At 40.7% G+C, this 19,699-nt stretch overlaps 1 protein-coding gene across 3 annotated transcripts in view; it reads left to right on the top strand.

Moving 5' to 3' along the window:
* txlng (taxilin gamma) overlaps positions 1–5,299 on the top strand; it is a 109,568-nt gene extending 104,269 nt beyond the window's left edge. For all 3 annotated transcript variants that reach the window (XM_034183904.1, XM_034183911.1, XM_034183898.1), the window contains 3 exons: positions 1,097–1,189; positions 1,296–1,391; positions 4,811–5,299. In XM_034183904.1, the coding sequence (XP_034039795.1) occupies positions 1,097–1,189; positions 1,296–1,391; positions 4,811–5,101 (480 nt within the window). In that variant the 3' untranslated portion in view covers positions 5,102–5,299. The remainder of the gene's footprint in view (positions 1–1,096; positions 1,190–1,295; positions 1,392–4,810) is intronic.
* Positions 5,300–19,699: the final 14,400 nt, after the last annotated feature.

The raw sequence follows: 19,699 nt of genomic DNA, 5'->3' as shown, positions 1-19,699 counted from the left end.
CACTGTTCTGAATCCGTCATTGCAGTATTGAACAGTGATATCGTAGGTTTTCCTCATATCCTAGAGGCCGACCGCAATGTCAGTGGGATGGAACATGTTTCTGTGCTTGCATGAAAGGTTTTAAGACCACCTGCACGCTGACTGTGCACAGCCCCCACACAAAAGAAGAAGCTGCTTCTGTCTGTAGAAAGTAGACTTCTGTCGCTATTTATAGTGGTGAATGTCAAACTTCTAGATACGATCATGTCTGTGGGCCCTCAGCTTGTGAGAACAAGAGGCACCTGAGAAGACCTTATGGCTGGACAGACATGTTAGCAGAACAGAGGCCATCTTTATGATGTTGGTACTTTCTGTGGTGCTGTGTGGTTGTAAGACTTGGCAGCATCAGCTGCAGCATTTTGGCTGTGTGGATGTTCATCTGGGCCCACAGATGCCTTGATGTTGGCTGGAGACACCCACTTTTCACCTGATTGGTAGGCAGCTGGGTATTTCCGGGTGGTGGGGATGGGTTAATTGTCTGGGGGGCGGGGATTGCCACCCAGGACCAGGGTTTTTGTCATGTCATGTAAGTGGTGCACCTTAGGAAGCATTTTTAAAGATCACTTTGAAGCGTCCTCTCTCTTACGTGTTGTGTTCTCTCTATCTTTATCTTGATCCTTTAGCAGTTTTTCCACCTTGTTGGTTGACTTTAGGTCCGCTCATCCAAATTGCACCTCAGAAATCAAAGCACAGGCACAAATCAGGGCCTCTGCATGTGTTTTTGAACTTCAGCAAAAGGTCTTGATCATGCCGGCTTCCATATGAATTTCCTGCCACGTTATCATATGTTTATTTTAATGAGTAGATTTGATGAAGCCTCTGTATAAAGTACATTCATGTACATAGTAGTACAAGTACATACATGCTTCTCCCTTTTTGCTCAGTCACTACAGAGGATCTGATGTGGCTCTGCATGTTTCACTGGAGGCTCCTGCTGATGCATTGCCACTTTGCGTGGAAAATAGGCACAGATGGTCTTGACCTGGGAACCTTCTGTTTTGATGTAGCCTGTGTTTATGTCTGTGTGCTCAGAGTGAGACTGATTTATTCTTTCCAGCTCTCCCTCTACATGGACAAGTTTGAGGAGTTCCAGAGTACTCTCGCCAAAAGCAACGAGGTCTTTACCACCTTCAGACAAGAGATGGAGAAGGTGAGTGACGCAATCCGTCAGTCCCTGTTTGTGTCCATGCCGTCACTCTGTCTAAGTTGAAGTGGTCTTACTCAATTTAGTAGCTGTTGTCTCTACATGTCCCCAGATGACCAAGAAAATCAAGAAACTGGAGAAGGAAACAACCCAGTGGAGGACCAAATGGGAGAGTAATAACCAGGCCCTGTTACAGATGGCTGAGGAGGTGATTAGTTGAGGATGTATATATATAATAGCGACAATAGATTTCCTTCAGCTGAGATACCGAAAGCCAGCGTTCACGTGGATGCTGTCCTGTTGCAAAGTCAAAGCTGGATGCAAGATACTGTATGCCTGCACTCAGTTTGGGGGGGGTGAGCAGTGTGTTTTAGGGTGCCTTAATTGAGAGAGTGGCAAAAAAAATGGTCATTTGACTCGTGGTGCCATCTTGGTTCCAAAATAGCGTTCACTGTTTATGTATCTGCATGTAAATCCAGCTGTTTTATTTATTTAATTCATGAAAATGTCAGGTTGCTGTGCATTTGGGATGGAAGCCGACATGGTCAAAGTTTTGAGAGGTAAATTTATTCTTCAGTCCCATGTACAGTAAAACTCACCTAAACCGTCATTGTATAAACCAGATATCCGCAGTCACTGGATAGAAGAAGTCCCAATGTTTTTGTATTGTTTTCCATGTAACAAACACCGTATATAACAGATTTTGATTCACATCAGATAAAATGTCCCATCTGATTGCAGTGTATTTCCAACACCCCGAGCATGTGGGACTGGAGTAACTTCCGTGATTAAGAGCCCAACCGTTTATTTTTTCACACTGTGCTCAGACTCGGCCCCCCAGCCTGACGTGCGCCTGTTAAATCAGACACAAAAGCTGTGATTTGACACTTTTCTGCTTTTACTCCTTCGTCTGCCATCATATTATAATAGTTTTTGAACTGTGCACACTGATTACAAATGGATCAGAAAAGTCTGCACATTTACAGCACAACGTCGGTAAATTATGAAAATGTACAGCTTAACTTTGATTTGGAGGTGATGATTGTAGAAACAAAAGCTTGGTGAGGGTCAAATTAGTCCAGAATAAAATCTCTTTCTGAATACGGCATGACGTAGAGGCGCTCATAAAACCTTACCTCTCAATCAGGTCACACTTTTGACATAAATACACAAATTCTTGATCGTTCCTGCTCAGAAACTGAAACAAGACAGAAAGGGTGTTGGGGGGAGGGGGGTTGCTCTCCATAATCTTTTAGGGATGCGAGATCTCCTTGGAAACTACATGTTTAATGACTACATTTTCCGTAACAGTCTGTGTAAAATATTGTATAAAAAATACAGTGCAGTCAGAAAATATTGACAGCGCTTCACTTTTTCCACATTTTATTATATTACAGCCTTATTCCAAAATGGATCCTCCATCCAATTTTGGTGGTGCAGCTAAATCCATTACAGAAAAATGAGTGATTGAGGCACTTCTGATTGAGATAAAATGCAAAATGTACACCAAATGGGCTTTCCCATATTAAATTAAAATGTCCACAAAATACACAATCTGGATCAGATCCAGATCAAACTTTGTCAGGTTATGAGTGATTGTCATTCTGGACCTCATTTTCAGATACAGTGCCTTGAGAAAGTATTTGACCCCTTGGTATTTCACACACTTTAATTTGTTTGTGCCATTTTAAATACAAAAGTAGACCAGGCTTCTCAATATAAAAAAATTCTAAAATCATCTTCCTCAAACTCAAAGCAAATCCCTACAACTTGAATTAATTAAAAATATAAAATTCAAGATGATGTGTTGCATACATAATTGGCCCCTTTTGGTATAATACCTGTAAATCTATTTTATTGCCAGATAGTTCTCAAAAACCTTTTCTTATAAAGAAGACCTGAAAGTTCTGCTCCAATTTGCCAGAAGATACATCTGAGATGCAAGCCTAGATTTGATGTTTTGGTGAAAGAAAACCCTCCTCTGTACCACTTCATCATGATGATGTATAACTGGGGATACAAAATGCAAAACATGCAGCATGCACAATTTCTCTAGTCACAGCCACAGAAGCCTGTAACTTCTTCTAGGTTGTCTGGGTGTCTTGGTGGCTTTCCTCACTCTTTCCCTTCTTGCACAGACACTCAGATTTTGATAAATGTCTACTCCACACAGATTTACCATAGAGTGCCATACTGTTTGTATTTCTTCCTGATTGATTTGACTAAAATCCAAGACATATTCAGTGACTTGTAAATGTTCATGTATCCATCCCCTGACGTGTCTGAAGAAAACTGGCAATAAAACTGATTATTTACAGGTATTATACCAAAGTGTTTCAATTATCTAACCCATCATCTTATCTTTTTTATTTTGAATTATTTTATATCATGTAGAGATTTGCTTTGAGTTCAAGGAAGATAATTTTAGAAATGTTTATATTAAGAAGCCTGGATTACTTTTTGAGTTAGGAAATTTTTATGTTAAAGGATTGTGATTTTCCCATATTTTTCCTTACTTTGACCTAGGACCTTCAAAATTGAATCAGTTCTTGCTAACAAAAATTGTGGGTTGTTAATAAACAAACCAACCAACAAGGGTGAGAATATAACTATTGGCGGGTGTAATAAATACAGAAATTAAGTTATGTGTAATAATGTGTAATGACACAGGTAAAAGTATTAAACACCCAAAGAAAGGGATATGCAAAAAAACATGGAAAACCAAGACACCATTAGAAATCTATCTGTAATTAGTAAGCAATCCTGCCCCTTTTCAGTGCAAATTAATATCAACTGGTTCAGTCCCAACTGATGGCCAATCAAAAGGCCAACAAAGGCCAGTACTAATAAAGGCTTTTGTACAAAGTATTACTATTGGGAAAATGTGTTTAATACTTTTCCCTATGTCATTCCATTTTATTACACATAACTTAATTTCTGTACTTATTTGTTTTGCTTTCTTTGTATGTGTGGATCACCTGGGTTGTTACCGCCATCTGTTGAAAATTTTATGTCAACATATAACACCTTTAGAAATATATTTACTGAGTAAAGTGGTGACGTGTTCAATATTTATTTTACCCGCTATGTCAGGTCAAATCAAAGGAGTTTTTTGTTGTAGTTACTTGCAATGAGTTACTCCAGTTACAGTTCTGACTTTAATTAATTGCTTCTCTTCCTGTCTTAGGATAAAAAAAAGATCAGCTACTCCATTCAAATCCACACCAAATGTTCCAGTTTTAGTGTGATAAAAATAAACTAAAACATCAGTTTGCATTGCAGCTTTTTTGTAAAAGTCAAAGCTAAGACAGGCTGTAGCTGATTATAAAATTGAAACAGGAGAAAAATTAATAATTAACTATGTTACCTTTGAACATCAAAGTTCATTGATCAAACAAAAACTCGACAGATTGAACGTGGTCTTGCCTTTATTTTTAATGGATTAATCATCTCGCCAGTTCACTTTGTGTAGTTTGACATCTGACGCATCGATGACTGTCCCGCACATTTGTGTTACTGTCTCCTGTGAGTGTCTGTGGGACGATGGCTCAGCGAGTAGCTGCGCAGTATTTTACCTCTGAGTTTTCTTCCTTGTAGTTAGTGTAATGCGCTGTTCTTTTGTTGCAGAAAACGCTCCGTGATGGCCATTTTAAAGCCCTGCAGGGTAAGCTGGAGCTGCTGGAGCGGCTGTGCAGAGCCTTGCAGAAGGAGAGGAACGACCTCAACAACCGGCTCAGCCTTCTCCAAAAAGGAGATGCTCAGTCCCTGGAGCCTTCAACTGGAGATGAAGAAGAGGGAGATGAAGAGGACAGCGGCTCACCGCAGTGTAACGGGCCGGAGAGAGCAAGCATACACAGAGACCCTCGACCGCCTGAACTGGACCCCTCAGCTGCTGCCGCTGCCGTACAGACTGACTGAGCCTAAACCACTGCGTATCAGCACGGGGCCACTGCCAGCCGGTGGGACTGACCCAGATGATGTGAGCCAGTCTCCGAGCAGGAAAGGACCCCCTTTGTCAGTTGTAATAATTTGGCTTTGTGGCGAGTACTTGGTACTCCTTGTTTTCTACGTAAATGTATTTTCATAGGACATTTTTCATACAGGCAAATTTAAGTGTAAAACGCCCCCCCCCCCATCTTTTTTTTTTTTTTTTTTTACAATGCATCCAGAAAGTACTCAGTGCTTCACTTTTTCCCTCTAATTTCTACTCACAGCACCCCATAATGACATCATGAAAAAAGTGTTTTTGAAATTTTTGCTAATTTCTTAAAAATAAAAAACTAAGAAATCACGTGTACGTAAGTATTCACACCCTTTGCTCAATACTTTGTTGATGCACCATTGGCAGCACTTACAGCCTCAGTTTTCTTGAATATGCCGCCACAAGCTTGGTGCACCTATCTTTGGGCAATTTTGTCCATTCTTCATTGCAGCACCTCTTAAGCTGCATCAGGTCAGATGGGGAGCATCGGTGGAGACATTTTCAGATCTCTCCAGAGATGTTCAGTTTCAGGTCTAGGCTCTGGCTGGGCCACTCAAGGACATTCACAGAGTTGTCCTGAAGCCACTCCTTTGATATCTTGGCTGTGTGTTTAGGGTCATTGTCCTGCTGAAACATGAACCATTGCCCCAGTCTGAGGTCATGAGCGCTCTGGAGCAGGTTTTCATCCAGGATGTCTGTTCATTGCTACATTAATCTTTCCCTCAATCCTGACTAGTCTCCCAGTTCCTGCTGCTGAAAAACATCCCCACAGCATGATGCTGCCACCACCATGCTTTACTGTAGGGATGGTTCCTGGTTTCCTCCAAACATGATACCTGGCGTTCACGCCAGAGAGTTCCGTCTTTGTCTCTTTAGACCAGAGAATTTTCTTTCTCATATTCTGGGAGTCCTTCAGGTGCCTTTTGGCAAACTCCAGGTGGGCTAACCCAGGAGCTCTGACAGTGACCATTGGGTTGTTGGACACCTCCCTGATTAAGGCCCTTCTCCCCTGATTACTCAGTTTAGACGGGCGGCCAGTTTTTGGAAGAGTCCTGGTGGATCTGAACTTCTTGCTTTTACAGGTGATGGAGGCCACTGTGTTCATTGGGACCTTCAAAGCAGCAGAAATGTTTCTGTACCCTTCCCCAGATTTGTGCCTCAACAATCCTGTCTCTGAGACAATTCCTTTGACTTCATGGTGGTTTGTGCTCTGTCATGTCAACTGTGGGACCTTATATGTAGACATGTGAGTCTTTCCAAATCATGTCCAGTCAACTGAATTTACCCCAAGTTGACTCCGGTTAAGCTGTAGAAACATTTCAAGGATGGTCAGTGGAAACAGGATGCACCTGAGCTCTGTTTTGAGCTTCATGGAAAACGTTGTGAATACTTATGTACACGTGATTTCTTGGTGTTTTTTTGTTTTTAATAAATTTGCAAACATCTTTCACATTATCATTATGGGGTATTGTGTGTAGAATTTAAAGGAAAAATTAATTTTATCCATTTTGGAATAAGGCCTGTAATATAACAAAATGTGAAAGTGCAGCGCTGTAAATATTTAGCCGATGCACTGTAAATGGCACATCTCATTTAAAAGCCTAATCAAATTCCAAAGTGAGTAATTCCGAATGTGATGTTGCATTGCTGGACACCTGGACACCCATGTGGTGTTTAGCCAAACCTGGTTTAGATCTGCTTCCTGATGACTGCTAAAATGTAGCTCTATTTTTCCAGAGGCTTTAAAGGGCTAAAATCAAACTTGTGTTGGGCTGCTGCGATCAACCGTTTGTTTTTCACCCCAGCTTTCAGCAGGTGTTTGGATAAGCCTGGATGCTCAGAGTTCCTGGTTCTTCATTTCCATCTGCTCCTGTTGTTCCAAACAAATCTTCAGCCACCATCAACTTAACAAAAAAAAAAAAAAAAAAACATCAAAATCTAAAATAACTCCTCTTAAGCTGATTTGTCAAGTGGAAAACTTTTTATTACCAAGTTTTGTTTTGTTTTTTTGTTTTTTTTTGGGGGGGGGGGGGGTCAGATTAGTCCTCCTGAAATGCTGCTAGATTCATGACATTTGAAAATGGGATTTCCATATTTGCTTATGCTGGGAGTTTTTTTTTGTTGTTGTTTTAAAGATTTTGGGTAAAAATTATTGGTGATCCTAGAAAGTGTTTCTAGCATTGGTTTGAGTTTCAGGAAACATCTTTCTGTTATTTAATAGACAATTAACGTAAGTTAATTTAACTTGACGCAACTGTGACAGGCAGTGGTGCTGGAAGTCAATAAAGAACATCTGGATTTACTATTAACTTGAAGTGCAAACATTTTACCCTGTAACAACTGCAGTCTGCTGTCAAAGTACAGCACCATATTGAGTTTTGAACAGTTCAGATTATTTTTCATTCAGTGTCTAATCCTTGGTATCGCTGTACGGTAGTAATAGAAGAACTTGCCAAACTCACACCATCACTAATATTTGCGATCCTTCCAGGCAGAACAGCTTTGTCAGCTGTAGTTCTTCATGTTTGTCAGTCTGCTATGGTTGTTGTTACTACCAAAATAGGTTTATTTTGGTTTTTGGCAAACATTTTGTCTTGTAGACACAAACCCCAACTAGTAGGGGGTGCTGCAGCCCCCTCAGCACATCTGGGTCGACCTCCTCTAGGTGATTGTACAGACAGCCGGGTCCCGTTTAGTGAGGCCACATCAATTGTCCTTTTGCGACAGTCGGGAAACTGCAGCAAGTCTGTCAGCAGTCAACTTGTGCAGATTTGGTTACAGTGTCACCAAACTGGATTTGGACTCAAGTCAGCATAATTTTTAAAACATTTGAAGCAGCTCCACGCTGCTTCACCTCAAAGGGCCTGAGCCATTCTTTAGCCTGTGGCAGGTCACTGCTGGACCAATCAGAATTTATTTTGAAATGTTTTACCCAAAAACATAAAACCAAAAAAAGTTAGGGAAAAAAATCCCATGATTCTGCTTTGAGCTGTTGAAGTATTGAGATGGAAGCTGTTTGATTTGGTTCCTTCTACTTATAATTTCTCCAGTTTGTTTTCTAAGTCGTGGAATTAGAATGAATTGTTTTTCTTTTATAAATCATGTCCCAGCTGAGTGAGTGGCTTGTTTTAGCATCAATGCCCGGTGGGTGTGGCTCCTGATGGACTCTCAGGTTACGTCAGAATCTACCTCTGCAGAAGAGACTAAATGTGAAAGACGAGGCAAGACCCACCAGAGCTTCACAAAACTTTATTTTTACTAAAAACCCGCGACCCACAGCCCCGCTCTGGTCGCTCAGTCTTCTTGCAGGCTTGTCTCGCTTTTCAATAAACATTTTGTAGAATTTGCAGTTGATTGTTTATTTCCTCAGGAACAGGGTGAACATACGACCAGTCTGAAGGAAGTTACTGAAAAATACTCAACTTTCAGCTGGAGAACTCTGGAAACGTCTGTGTGCCTGAAGAACCAAGAATAGTTCTGTTTTGGGGTCAGTGAAAGACCCTGCTTCACTGGTCGACTTCCAGCCCAAAGTTCAAATCAAGCATTACATCGTTTAATCAAGTCTCTGTTCCCTGTTATCCTGATGCCACTTTGTGTGGACTTGTGTTGCAGACTTGATTGTTGTGGTAGTAGATGGTACTGCAGACATCGAAGCATGAGCTGGATCCTGGTGCCAGAACACAAGCAACAACAAAACTTTATTTGCAACTTTTTACAGAAAAGTAACATTTTACATGGGGGGGGGACTTTCCAATGTAGGTGAACAGCTTCCAGTCCACACTCCAAATACGGAAAGTAGCCGTATATCAAAGTGCCTTTTAAAGTTATGGATCACTGGGAAAACAGTCACGGTAACATGTAGTTCTGAATTGTCCACCTGTCCTTTAGACATTTGTCCGTCCACATAAACCCAGATGTTCTGTCTTAAGGTGAAACAGAAAAACATTACATGGAAAAAAATCTTTAAAATCTCATCCCCTAAAAATGGCAAACAGGTGGCAAAATGTGCTCATGAGTCCAGCTGTGCCAAAGTGGAAGCAACAAGAGAATCGTGGGCCTCCAGCTCTGCTGCGGCAGTGTCCGGCTCCTCGTCATTGTAGATGTTCTCCGCCTGGAACAAATATTGTAGTACATTAAAGCAACTGTTTGAAATGTAACATCTGTAAAACAGACAACTTCACAGCAGAGACATCGCCAAAAAGAATAAAACCACCAGCCTGTAATGACAAGACCTCCAAGGAAGTGAAAGACACTTGCACGCAAAATGATTTCTTCCTGAGTCAGTGATACCGCAATATACAGTAGTGTTCAGAATAATAGTGCTGTGTGACTAAAAAGATTAATCCAGGTTTTGAGTATATTTCTTATTGTTACATTGGAAACAAGGTACCAGTAGATTCAGTAGATTCTCACAAATTCAACAAGACCAAGCGTTCATGATATGCACACTCTTAAGGCTATGAAATTGGGCTATTAGTAAAAAAAAAAAGTAGAAAAGGGGGTGTTCACAATAATAGCATCTGCTGTTGATGCTACAAACTCAAAACTATGTTCAAACTGCTTTTTTTTTAGCAATCCTGTGACTCAAACTAGTATTTAGTTGTATAACCACAGTTTTTCATGATTTCTTCACATCTGCGAGGCAATTTTGTTGGTTTGGAACCAAGATTTTGCTCATTTACTAGTGTGCTTGGGGTCATTGTCTTGTTGAAACACCCATTTCAAGGGCATGTCCTCTTCAGCATAAGGCAACATGACTTCAAGTATTTTGACATATCCAAACTGATCCATGATACCTGGTATGCGATATATAGGCCCAACACCATAGTAGGAGAAACATGCCCATATCATGATACTTGCACCACCATGTTTCACTGTCTTCACTGTGAACTGTGGCTTGAATTCAGAGTTTGGGGGTCGTCTCACAAACTGTCTGCGGCCGCTGGACCCAAAAACAATTTTACTCTGATCAGTCCACAAAATATTCCTCCATTTCTCTTTAGGCCAGTTGATGTGTTCTTTGGCAAATTGTAACCTCTTCTGCGCGTCTTTTATTTAACAGAGGGACTTTGCGGGGGATTCTTGCAAATAAATTAGCTTCACACAGGCGTCTTCTGTCACAGCACTTACAGGTAACTCCAGACTGTCTTTGATCATCCTGGAGTTGATCAATGGGTGAGCCTTTGCCATTCTGGTTATTCTATCCATTTTGATGGTTGTTTTCTGTTTTCTTCCACGTGTCATTTTTTTTGTCCATTTTAAAGCATTGGAGATCATTGTAGTTGAACAGCCTATAATTTTTTGCACCTGCGTAAAAAATGTTTTCCCCTCTCCAATCAACTTTTTAATCAAACTACGCTGTTCTTCTGAACAATGTCTTGAACATCCCATTTTCCTCAGGCTTTCAAAGAGAAACGCATGTTCAACAGGTGCTGGCTTCATCCTTAAATAGGGGACACCTGTTTGTTCCACAAAATTGACAAACTCACTGACTGAATGCCACACTACTATTATTGTGAACACCTTTTCTACATTTTTTTTTTTTTTACTAATAGCCCAATTTCATAGCCTTAAGAGTGTGCATATCATGACTGCTTGGTCTTGTTGGATTTGTGAGAATCTACTGCATCTACTGGTACTTTGTTTCCCATGTAACAAAAATAAATATACTCAAAACCTGGATTAATCTTTTTAGTCACATAACACTACTATTATTTTGAACACTACTGTATGGTTCTGTCCAAACTAAAGCTACTTTATTTCTCCTTATGCCATGTTGTCTCCAAACGGCTGGAATTAAAAAAAGTTTTTGTGCTTTCAAGGCCACAGGTCATGTGACCAATAGCAAGGTGAACTATGGCATTGGTCGTCTGGCTGCCCGTCTCAGTTCAGGGCCACCACAGCGGCTCCGCCGTAGAACCACACTGAGATTTATCACAACTTTTACGCCAAATGCCAAACAGTAACCATTGGTGAATCAACAAATTCCTCAAAACAATTCTCATGGAGTTTGAGGACAGAAGTCATGTGACAGGGTTCAGCATTAACATTTGTCCAGTTTCCTGGTTTGACTAAAAACATTCAAAGTGATGTGCAATTCTGGTCTCGACAGCGAGCCACGTCTGGATGGCGCTGTACCGATTTGTTTCTATGCAAAGTTTGCATGCACGCTAACGCCAGGACCAGCACAACATGAAACAGTAAATGCTCAATAGTCTGGCTTCACTTTAGAAGAAGAAGAAAAAAATTACAGAAGTGCAGCAGCTGTGACTGACGTGGAAAGTAAACAAAGCCGAGTCTCGATTGGCCTAGACTCCCGACCAATAAGCCAGTTTCCGGTTTATCAGTGCGCGCATGCACGGAAAGCTAGCTAACACTTTCAGTTCACAGGTCAATGCATCCAATCGAACTGGCTGGTAAGAAGACGCTGTAAGAGCCAAAATAAAAGTATGTAAACAATTCAAAAGTCAGTATTATTTTTCATGCATTTGTTTTGTGTTTGTGAACACAATACAGGCAGTGTTGTAATGTACTTAAGTAGAATTTTGATGTCTATGTACTTCATTATTTAAATTTCTGGCTACTTTCACGTTTACTTCATTACATTTCCTCAAGAAAATGTACACTTTTACTCTGATACATTTCCCTGAACCATCTTCATTACTGAACCACATTCCCTGAACCATATTCATTATAAGAAATTTGATCGGGCAATGCCTGTTTGCAGAGGTGAAGCAGGAGCGCAGCTGTACACCGGGAAGAAATACAGTCCTCTAAAGGTGCAGCAGAGGGGTCCGGCTTTCACCCTGCAGCAAGTGGCATGTTTGACATAAAACAAGTTTATAAGACAAAAACAAAGTTGAAGCTGCGCTCCGGCTGAGAAAGAGGAGACTGGAGGGTGTGCGCTTTGGACTCCAAACTCGCACACACATACACAGATCGCTAATTAACACATTTTAGTACCGACAAAACTGGCCAGTGTAGGTATTTCATTTCAATTATTTTATTTGAAATTTCCCGGGAGATGTGGTGCGTAAAAGCAGCGCCATCTTTTGGATTCAAGAGCGCAAAGAGCACAGCGTTTGGTTGGTTTGCAGTGGTTGGTGGTGATGACGCATTTTTTTTCTTTAAATTTGGCACAACTGTGTAGCTATAAATGACTGTTCTGTTTCACAAGAGCCTGGCTGTTGTGTTTAACATAAAGGTGTGTGTGGGTCATCCAGGGAAAAGACTGTGTGGTCTTCAGAAAAAGAACGGCACTCATCCAACACCAACACCAAATGTTCTGCCAAAAGCAGATCCAGCTCCCTCCTGGTTTCTCCAGACATCACACTGGTTTTCTTTTCGTGTCGCAATTTCACTCTCCACTCGCTTTGCATTTTACTTTTACTCAATACTTTTAAAATACATTTTATGAGAAATTTACTTTTGATACTTAAGTACAATAAATTTCAGATACTTTTAAGACTTTTACTCAAGTAATATTTTTAAAGGAGACTTTTACCAAAGTAATTTTATGATATGATACTTTTACTTTCAGTCAAGTATCACTTTGAGACTGAATACAGGTGATCCATTAGCTACATTAACAGTTTATAAATATAAATAAATAAACCGACTTAATTCTGTGATTTACTGCTTTGGTAAAGATGACAGTGAAGTTTTATTTTGTGTTTACTTTTCATGCATTTGTTTTGTGTTTGTAAACAATACGAGTGAGCCTTTAGCTCTGTTAAGGTTTATAAATATAATAGAGATAAACTGACTCTTAACACTGCAATTTAATGCTTTTGATCAAGATGATGACAATGTTTAGGGGTTTTTATTTACTTACTTATTTATTTTTTTGTGCGTTTGCTTTGTGTTTGTGACGCTGGTAATGTGCGGTTTGTATTGCTTGACCTTTGAATTTACCCAGCAGCCCCTGCATTGCTTAAACTCAAAACTGGCTAATTTCATCACCCAAGCTCTGCAACGAGAATCTATTTAGCAGATTGTTAGAAACTGCTGACATCTACTGGTCAAATAATAACGTGGCACGTGATATTACAAACAATTCCCGCAGAGACACAACAGTAAAAGTTGACACGCTCCACATCAATCTTTATGCAAGCACTTCACACTGAATGCACACTGTAAGTGACGTGCACATGTACAAACATATGTATGCATGTGAATATCACTCGAGCGATTTAACCGTCGGCTCTCTGACAGTTAAATCGCTGGTTTTCTGATTCCAAATGAACCCTTTTAAACTTATAGTGGTTTCCACACTTCATATGCACCGTTCGAGTGACTCATTCACATTCACTTATTGATTTGACTCAAAGATATGAATGAGTCAAATCTTTGTCTCGTTTTTGTTCTGTCCACTGCACTTGTTGCAGTGAGTGTAGAGAAATCGGGAGCAAGACAAGAAATTTACAATGGACACTGAATGCATCACAGGGAGTGCGTGCGTGCGTGCGTGCGTGAGCAGAGATGACGGTTTTGTTTTTCAGACAGTGCAGCTGTGATTACAAACAGAAAACGTGTCTGTGGGTTGACCGTCCAATAAAGAAACGGCTGTTTGACCACCAGTTTACGCCTGCGTTGTGTTCGACCATGAGCTATATTTTTTTCTTTTTTCTGCACTGTGCACTCACATGTTCATGACTACAGGGGGCATGACTATGTGATTACTGACAATCTGATTGGCCGTTCAGTTGCATTTCAGCTCCAACATCTGTCAAAAACAGACGAGATGTGGACGTGGCCGCTTCTAAATGGAGTCATAAATGTCAACTGATTTTTATAACCATTAATTGCGGATGCTGGTCACCGTTGTCAAGCACTTATGTAACTTGTGTAAACCTGTGTTTCTACTTTTCCTCTAGTCATTTTTTTGGAGCCAGTATTACCCTTTTTATTTAAGTACATTTGTCGTACAGCCTCATGACACAGTCGGCTCTGAATGTGGGGAAGACACTGCCCCCCCATTCAAAATATTAAAATAGCGCTGTTCGTTGGTGCTGTTAAAGCTTTTGAGTAATTCAAAAATACATTTTCTGACCCGTGACATCACCCCCCGCTCCCACCCATGTCCAAACTGGCCTCCATCATTTGTGCTGTTAAAAGAAACATTTGTGCTTTTTAGTGCAGCAAATAACTGAAACAATACTTCACATGGTGATACAAGCACCAAATCCAGCACAAATTCTCCTTAGACATTTTACTTTTGGGAAAAAAAAAACCAAACAAACTACGGGCCACTTAAATTTTCAATAGGCGGCCACGTAGGGGTCAATTGACGAATTACACAGGGGTTAAAATATAAAAATGCTCCAATCATATTGAAAACTATACCACATTATTTGTCTGATCATAAAGATTTCAAAAAGGTATAGTTTGGACTATCTATGACTGAATGTTTGGAGTGATGGGGTAAAAATGGCAAGAATGGTGACAAAGGTCAATTTCAGTTTGTACAGGGGTCAAAAGTTAAAGCTGCTCCAATTTTAGTAAAAACTGGTGCAAATTGTTGATTGAGCAACTTGGATTAATTCATGGAATCGTTTTGACTGTGTTGAATGCCTGGTCTCTAAAGAAAAGGTCAAATAATGTTGACCTCTATTGAATTCTATGACATGTGACATATGTTACCCCGTAACATGATAACTAAGCATAATACATGGTGCAGACTATTCCTTTTTGAAACCCTATTAACTCATCCAATAATTTACATCACCTTTGAACAAAATTTGTAGCAACTCCAACTTTTGACCCCTGTACAAACTGAACTTTATCACCATTCTTGTTGTTTTTACCCCATAACTCTATAGAATTCAGTCATAGATAGTCCAAACTATACCTTTTTGGAATCTTTACAATCAGACAAATAATATGGGAGCATTTTTATATTTTGACCCCTATGTAATTCTTTAATTAACCCCTACGTGGCCGCCTATTGAAAATTCAAGTGGCCCGTCTCCCCCCCCCCCAAAAGAGTAATATCTAAGGTGTACGTTTGGCAAATTTGGTGCTTGTATCACCATTTGAAGGATTCCTCTGTAAATATTCTGTTATCTGCTGCACTATTTAGGGTTTTACCTGTTCACAGCTTCGACTCTTGTTTTTATAAGAGTGACATCATCCTGTGGATTCCCACTGACTACCGGCCTCACACCGTCCACGGGCTGAACCTCGATCAGAAGGACTGCCAAGATTTTATATATATATTTTATGTTAGCAGTTTTATATGATGAAATAATTGGAACATGGAAATATTTTGACAGAAATCTGTGTACAGACGCTGGTTTTGCAGCATTATAAATAACTGCACTGCATTTAAAAAAATTCAGTGATTGTAAACATTTTAATTGCACAAAGAGAATTTTTGGACACCTGAGCACTGGATGTTCAGTTGCTGACTGGTGTTGCTGACTGAACGGTCCCCCCTAAAAATCAGTCCACCCTGGCTTCACTGCACATGCGTCATTTATGAGCATCACCAGCAATTCACTAATTATCACCTGGTTTCCACTTCAAACTTCACCCCAGTCATCATCTATCTCAACGACAGATATCTGAAGCTTTGACAACAATCATTTCCATATAAATTCAGCATTATTTCATAATAAAAGACGGGGACTGATCAGAGCACCACAGCAGCACATCTGAGTCTGACACGCTGCTGTGGTGGCGACGTCATTTCGGAGCGTCTGTAGCGACTCACCGACTATAGCCTCGTTTCTGCTTAAAACTAGCTTTAGAATGATTTAAGAGGTTTTAATTTTTCATCTGAAGGTTAATAATCACATTATTCCCTTTGATTGCTTTGGGTGCAGAGAGTCAGACTCAGATGAGCTGCTGTAGTCCCAAATGACGCATGTGCAGTGAAGGCAGGGTGGAGAAATTTTTAGTGGGGGAGCCATTAAAGATTTAAAAGCTAAGATAGTGTTTTTACAAAAAACACATTTGACACCAGAAAATATAGTGAAAGTGAGACGGAGATGGCCTGGACAGGTTTTTTCAGCCTCTTTTAGTTCCCAATCCCGTGGTGTCATCACTTTAATACATAATTCAATACCATTTCGTCTAATAAATGTAGATGTGGACAGGAATGGAAGATATCTTATTGTGCAATGTGAAATTAATTCACTGCGATTCAATCTAGTGAATTTATATGGTCCCAATGATGATAACCTGGTCTTTTTCAGAAATTTGTTTTTATTCCTTGCTAATCTACCTGGTTTTTATATTACTGGTGGTGATTTTAATTGTACGGTTCAACCTGAAATCGATAGATCAACAGGGAGGGATACCTCGCACACCCAGTCTCGCAAAGAGTTACTTAATTACATCAGTGAATTGAATAGATGTATGGAGAAAATATCACTCTAATCAATCTGTTTTCTCATGCTTCTCTGCCACTTGTCAAACTTTTTCTAGAATAGACTATTTTTTGGTTTCTGCTTCCCTTATATCTTCAATAACTAAAAGCTGGTATAATAGCGTCATTATTTCAGACCATTCTGCAGTCTCTTTTAACTTTAAAATGCTTTCAGCACGGCCATCCACTAGATGGCGCCTCCTATCTTTCTGGCTGAGAGATCCAGAATTCATGGATTGTATATTTCTTTAATAATAATACAGATCAAACCTCAGCCTCTATTCGCTGGGAAGCGAAGCTTTAAACACAAATCTTGGAGATTGGAAATGGAGCAGCTAGAAAATAAAATTGATCAAATTCAATCATAACATTTTAATAACCCCTCTGAACAGTCATATAAAGAACTACTCGAATTAAGAGCCAAATATAATCTTCTTTCTGTTATTAGAGCCACTAAGAGTCTCCTTAGACTGAAGCAGTCATATTATGAGCAAGGAGAGAAAGCTAGCAAATTGCTAGCTTGGCGTATAAAACAATCAGAAACAGAGAGAACAATAAATACAATAGAAACAAATAAAAATGTAGAAACTTGTGACTTTAAAGAAATTAATGACAAATTTAAAACGTTTTATGAAAACCTGTATGGCTCCAATATCTCCCCATCAGCTTTACAGAACCAAATTGAATTTTTGGATTCACTAAACATTACTCCTCTTGAAGAAAACATCCTGGCAGATTTGGACTTAGAAATTACTACTGATAAACTAGCAGCGGCTGCCAGCCGTATGAAGGGCTCAAAAGCTCCAGGGCCCGACTGTATTCCATTTGAAATATATAAAACCTTTTCGCACTTACTGATGCGGCCGCTGCTTGAAATGTTTATGGAGTCTTTGCATGATGGATCCCTGCCGCCCTCACTGAACATGGCTGTAATCACATTACTATTAAAGCAAGGCAAAACTCCCACTTTGTGCGGATCATATCGACCAGTATCCTTACTTAATAACGATCTTAAAATTCTTTGTAAGGCTTTGGCAAGACGCTTGGAGAAATTGCTACCACAACTAGTGCACTCGGACCAGAACGGTTTTGTTCGGGGACGGCAGGGTTTCCATAACATAAGGCGGGTGCTCAACATTGTGTCTGAGAGTTCTGACCACACGGATAATGCCATTCTATCCTTGGACGCCGAGAAAGCCTTCGATAAGGTGGAATGGCATTTCCTGTTTGAACTTCTTCAGAGATTTGGGATAAAAAAGTCTTTTCTCTCTTGGATCAAATTACTTTATTCTGATCCCCAAGCAATGGTACTTACAAATGGAAACTTAGCCACCCCTTTTAACCTACACAGAGGTACGAGACAGGGTTGCCCCGTCTCCATTATTATTTACTCTAGCAATCGAACCGCTTGCAGTAGCGATTCGCAATCACCCTGTGCTGAAAGGTATTACAACAGGTGATAGAGAGCACTGCATTGCTCAGTATGCAGATGACGTAATTTTGTTCTGCTCCAATTTGACACAGACAATACCTGCATTATTGGATTTAATTAATTTTTATGGTAGCTTTTCAGGGTATAAAGTTAATAGTTCAAAATCAACAATATTATTTATGAATCAGCTAGAATGTATTAACCCCCCCAATTTTTACACCCTTTGAAATATGTGTACACAGGTTTACTTACCTTGGTGTCAAGATTACCCTTACAATTGATGAAATTATCCCCAAAATTATAATGATCTTACTGAAAAAGTTACTAATTTAATAAATAGATGGGATAAGTTACCCATCTCAATGACTGGCCGAATTAGTATACTTAAAATGTCAATTCTGCCTAAATATGTATATTTATTTCAATCCATCCCTCTTGCACCCCCTGCATCACTTTTTAAGATTCTGAAGAATCTTTTTTCAAATTTTATTTGGAACAACAAACGTTCCAGGACCAGACTCTCTCTCTTGTATTTACGTTATGAATTGGATGCCTTGAAACTGCCAAATCTTGAGTGGTATTATTGGGCTGCTCAGATAAGAGCAGGGATGTTCTATTTTGAGCAAAAGTCCCCACCTGCTTGGGTTTCAATTGAGAAACATCTGATTAATGTGCCTCCAAATTTATATTTATACTCAGCTAACCAAGTAAAATTACTTAAAAACACAAAAAAAACCATTTCTTCGGAATACATTATCAGTTTGGCACACCTCTCAGTTGTATTTAGAGGAAAATGCGGAACTTTCTCAATTCTCACCCATCTTTGGTAACGAACAGTTTGTTCCTCTCACCGTTGTCTCGGCCTACGGGCCGAGCGGCGGTGCAGAGTACCCTACCTTCCTGGAGTCCCTGGGAGGGGTACGAGATAGCGCTCTGACTGGGGACTCCATTGTTCTCCTGGGGGATTTCAACGCCCACGTGGGCGGCGACAGTGAGACCTGGAGGGGGGTGATCGGGAAGCACGGCCTCCCTGATCTGAACCCGAGTGGTGTTCAGTTGTTGGACTTCTGTGCTCGTCACAGTTTGTCCATCACGAACACCATGTTCGAGCACAAGGGTGTCCATAAGTGCACGTGGCACCAGGACACCCTGAGCCGGAGGTCGATGATCGACTTTGTAGTCGTATCATCTGACCTCCGGCCACGTGTCTCGGACACTTGAGTGAAGAGAGGGGCAGAGCTGTCGACTGATCACCACCTGGTGGTGAGTTGGATCCGCTGGGAGGGTAGGAAGCCGGTCAGACCTGGCAGGCCCAAACGTATCGTGAGGGTCTGCTGGGAACGACTGGCGGAGCCCTCTGTCAGCGAGGTCTTCAACTCCCACCTCCGGGAGAGCTTCTCCCAGATCCCGGGGGAGGTTGGAGACATGGAGTCCGAGTGGACCATGTTCTCCACCTCCATTGTCGATGCGGCTGCTCGTAGCTGTGGTCGCAAGGTCTCTGGTGCCTGTCGCGGCGGCAATCCCCGAACCCGGTGGTGGACACCGGAAGTAAGGGATGCCGTCAAGCTGAAGAAGGAGTCCTACTTATCTTTGTTGGTAGGTGGGACCCCAGAGGCAGATGACAGGTACCGGCAGGCCAAGTGTGCCGCAGCCCGTGCGGTCGCAGAGGCAAAAATCCGTTGGCTGTGATCTGAAAGGTTGACGGGATCACCGAGAGGGAAAGAGACCGAC

The sequence above is a fragment of the Thalassophryne amazonica genome, chromosome 2 (assembly GCF_902500255.1).
Source record: "Thalassophryne amazonica chromosome 2, fThaAma1.1, whole genome shotgun sequence".
Taxonomy (NCBI): domain Eukaryota; kingdom Metazoa; phylum Chordata; class Actinopteri; order Batrachoidiformes; family Batrachoididae; genus Thalassophryne; species Thalassophryne amazonica.
This window is presented reverse-complemented; position numbering and strand designations above follow the sequence as displayed.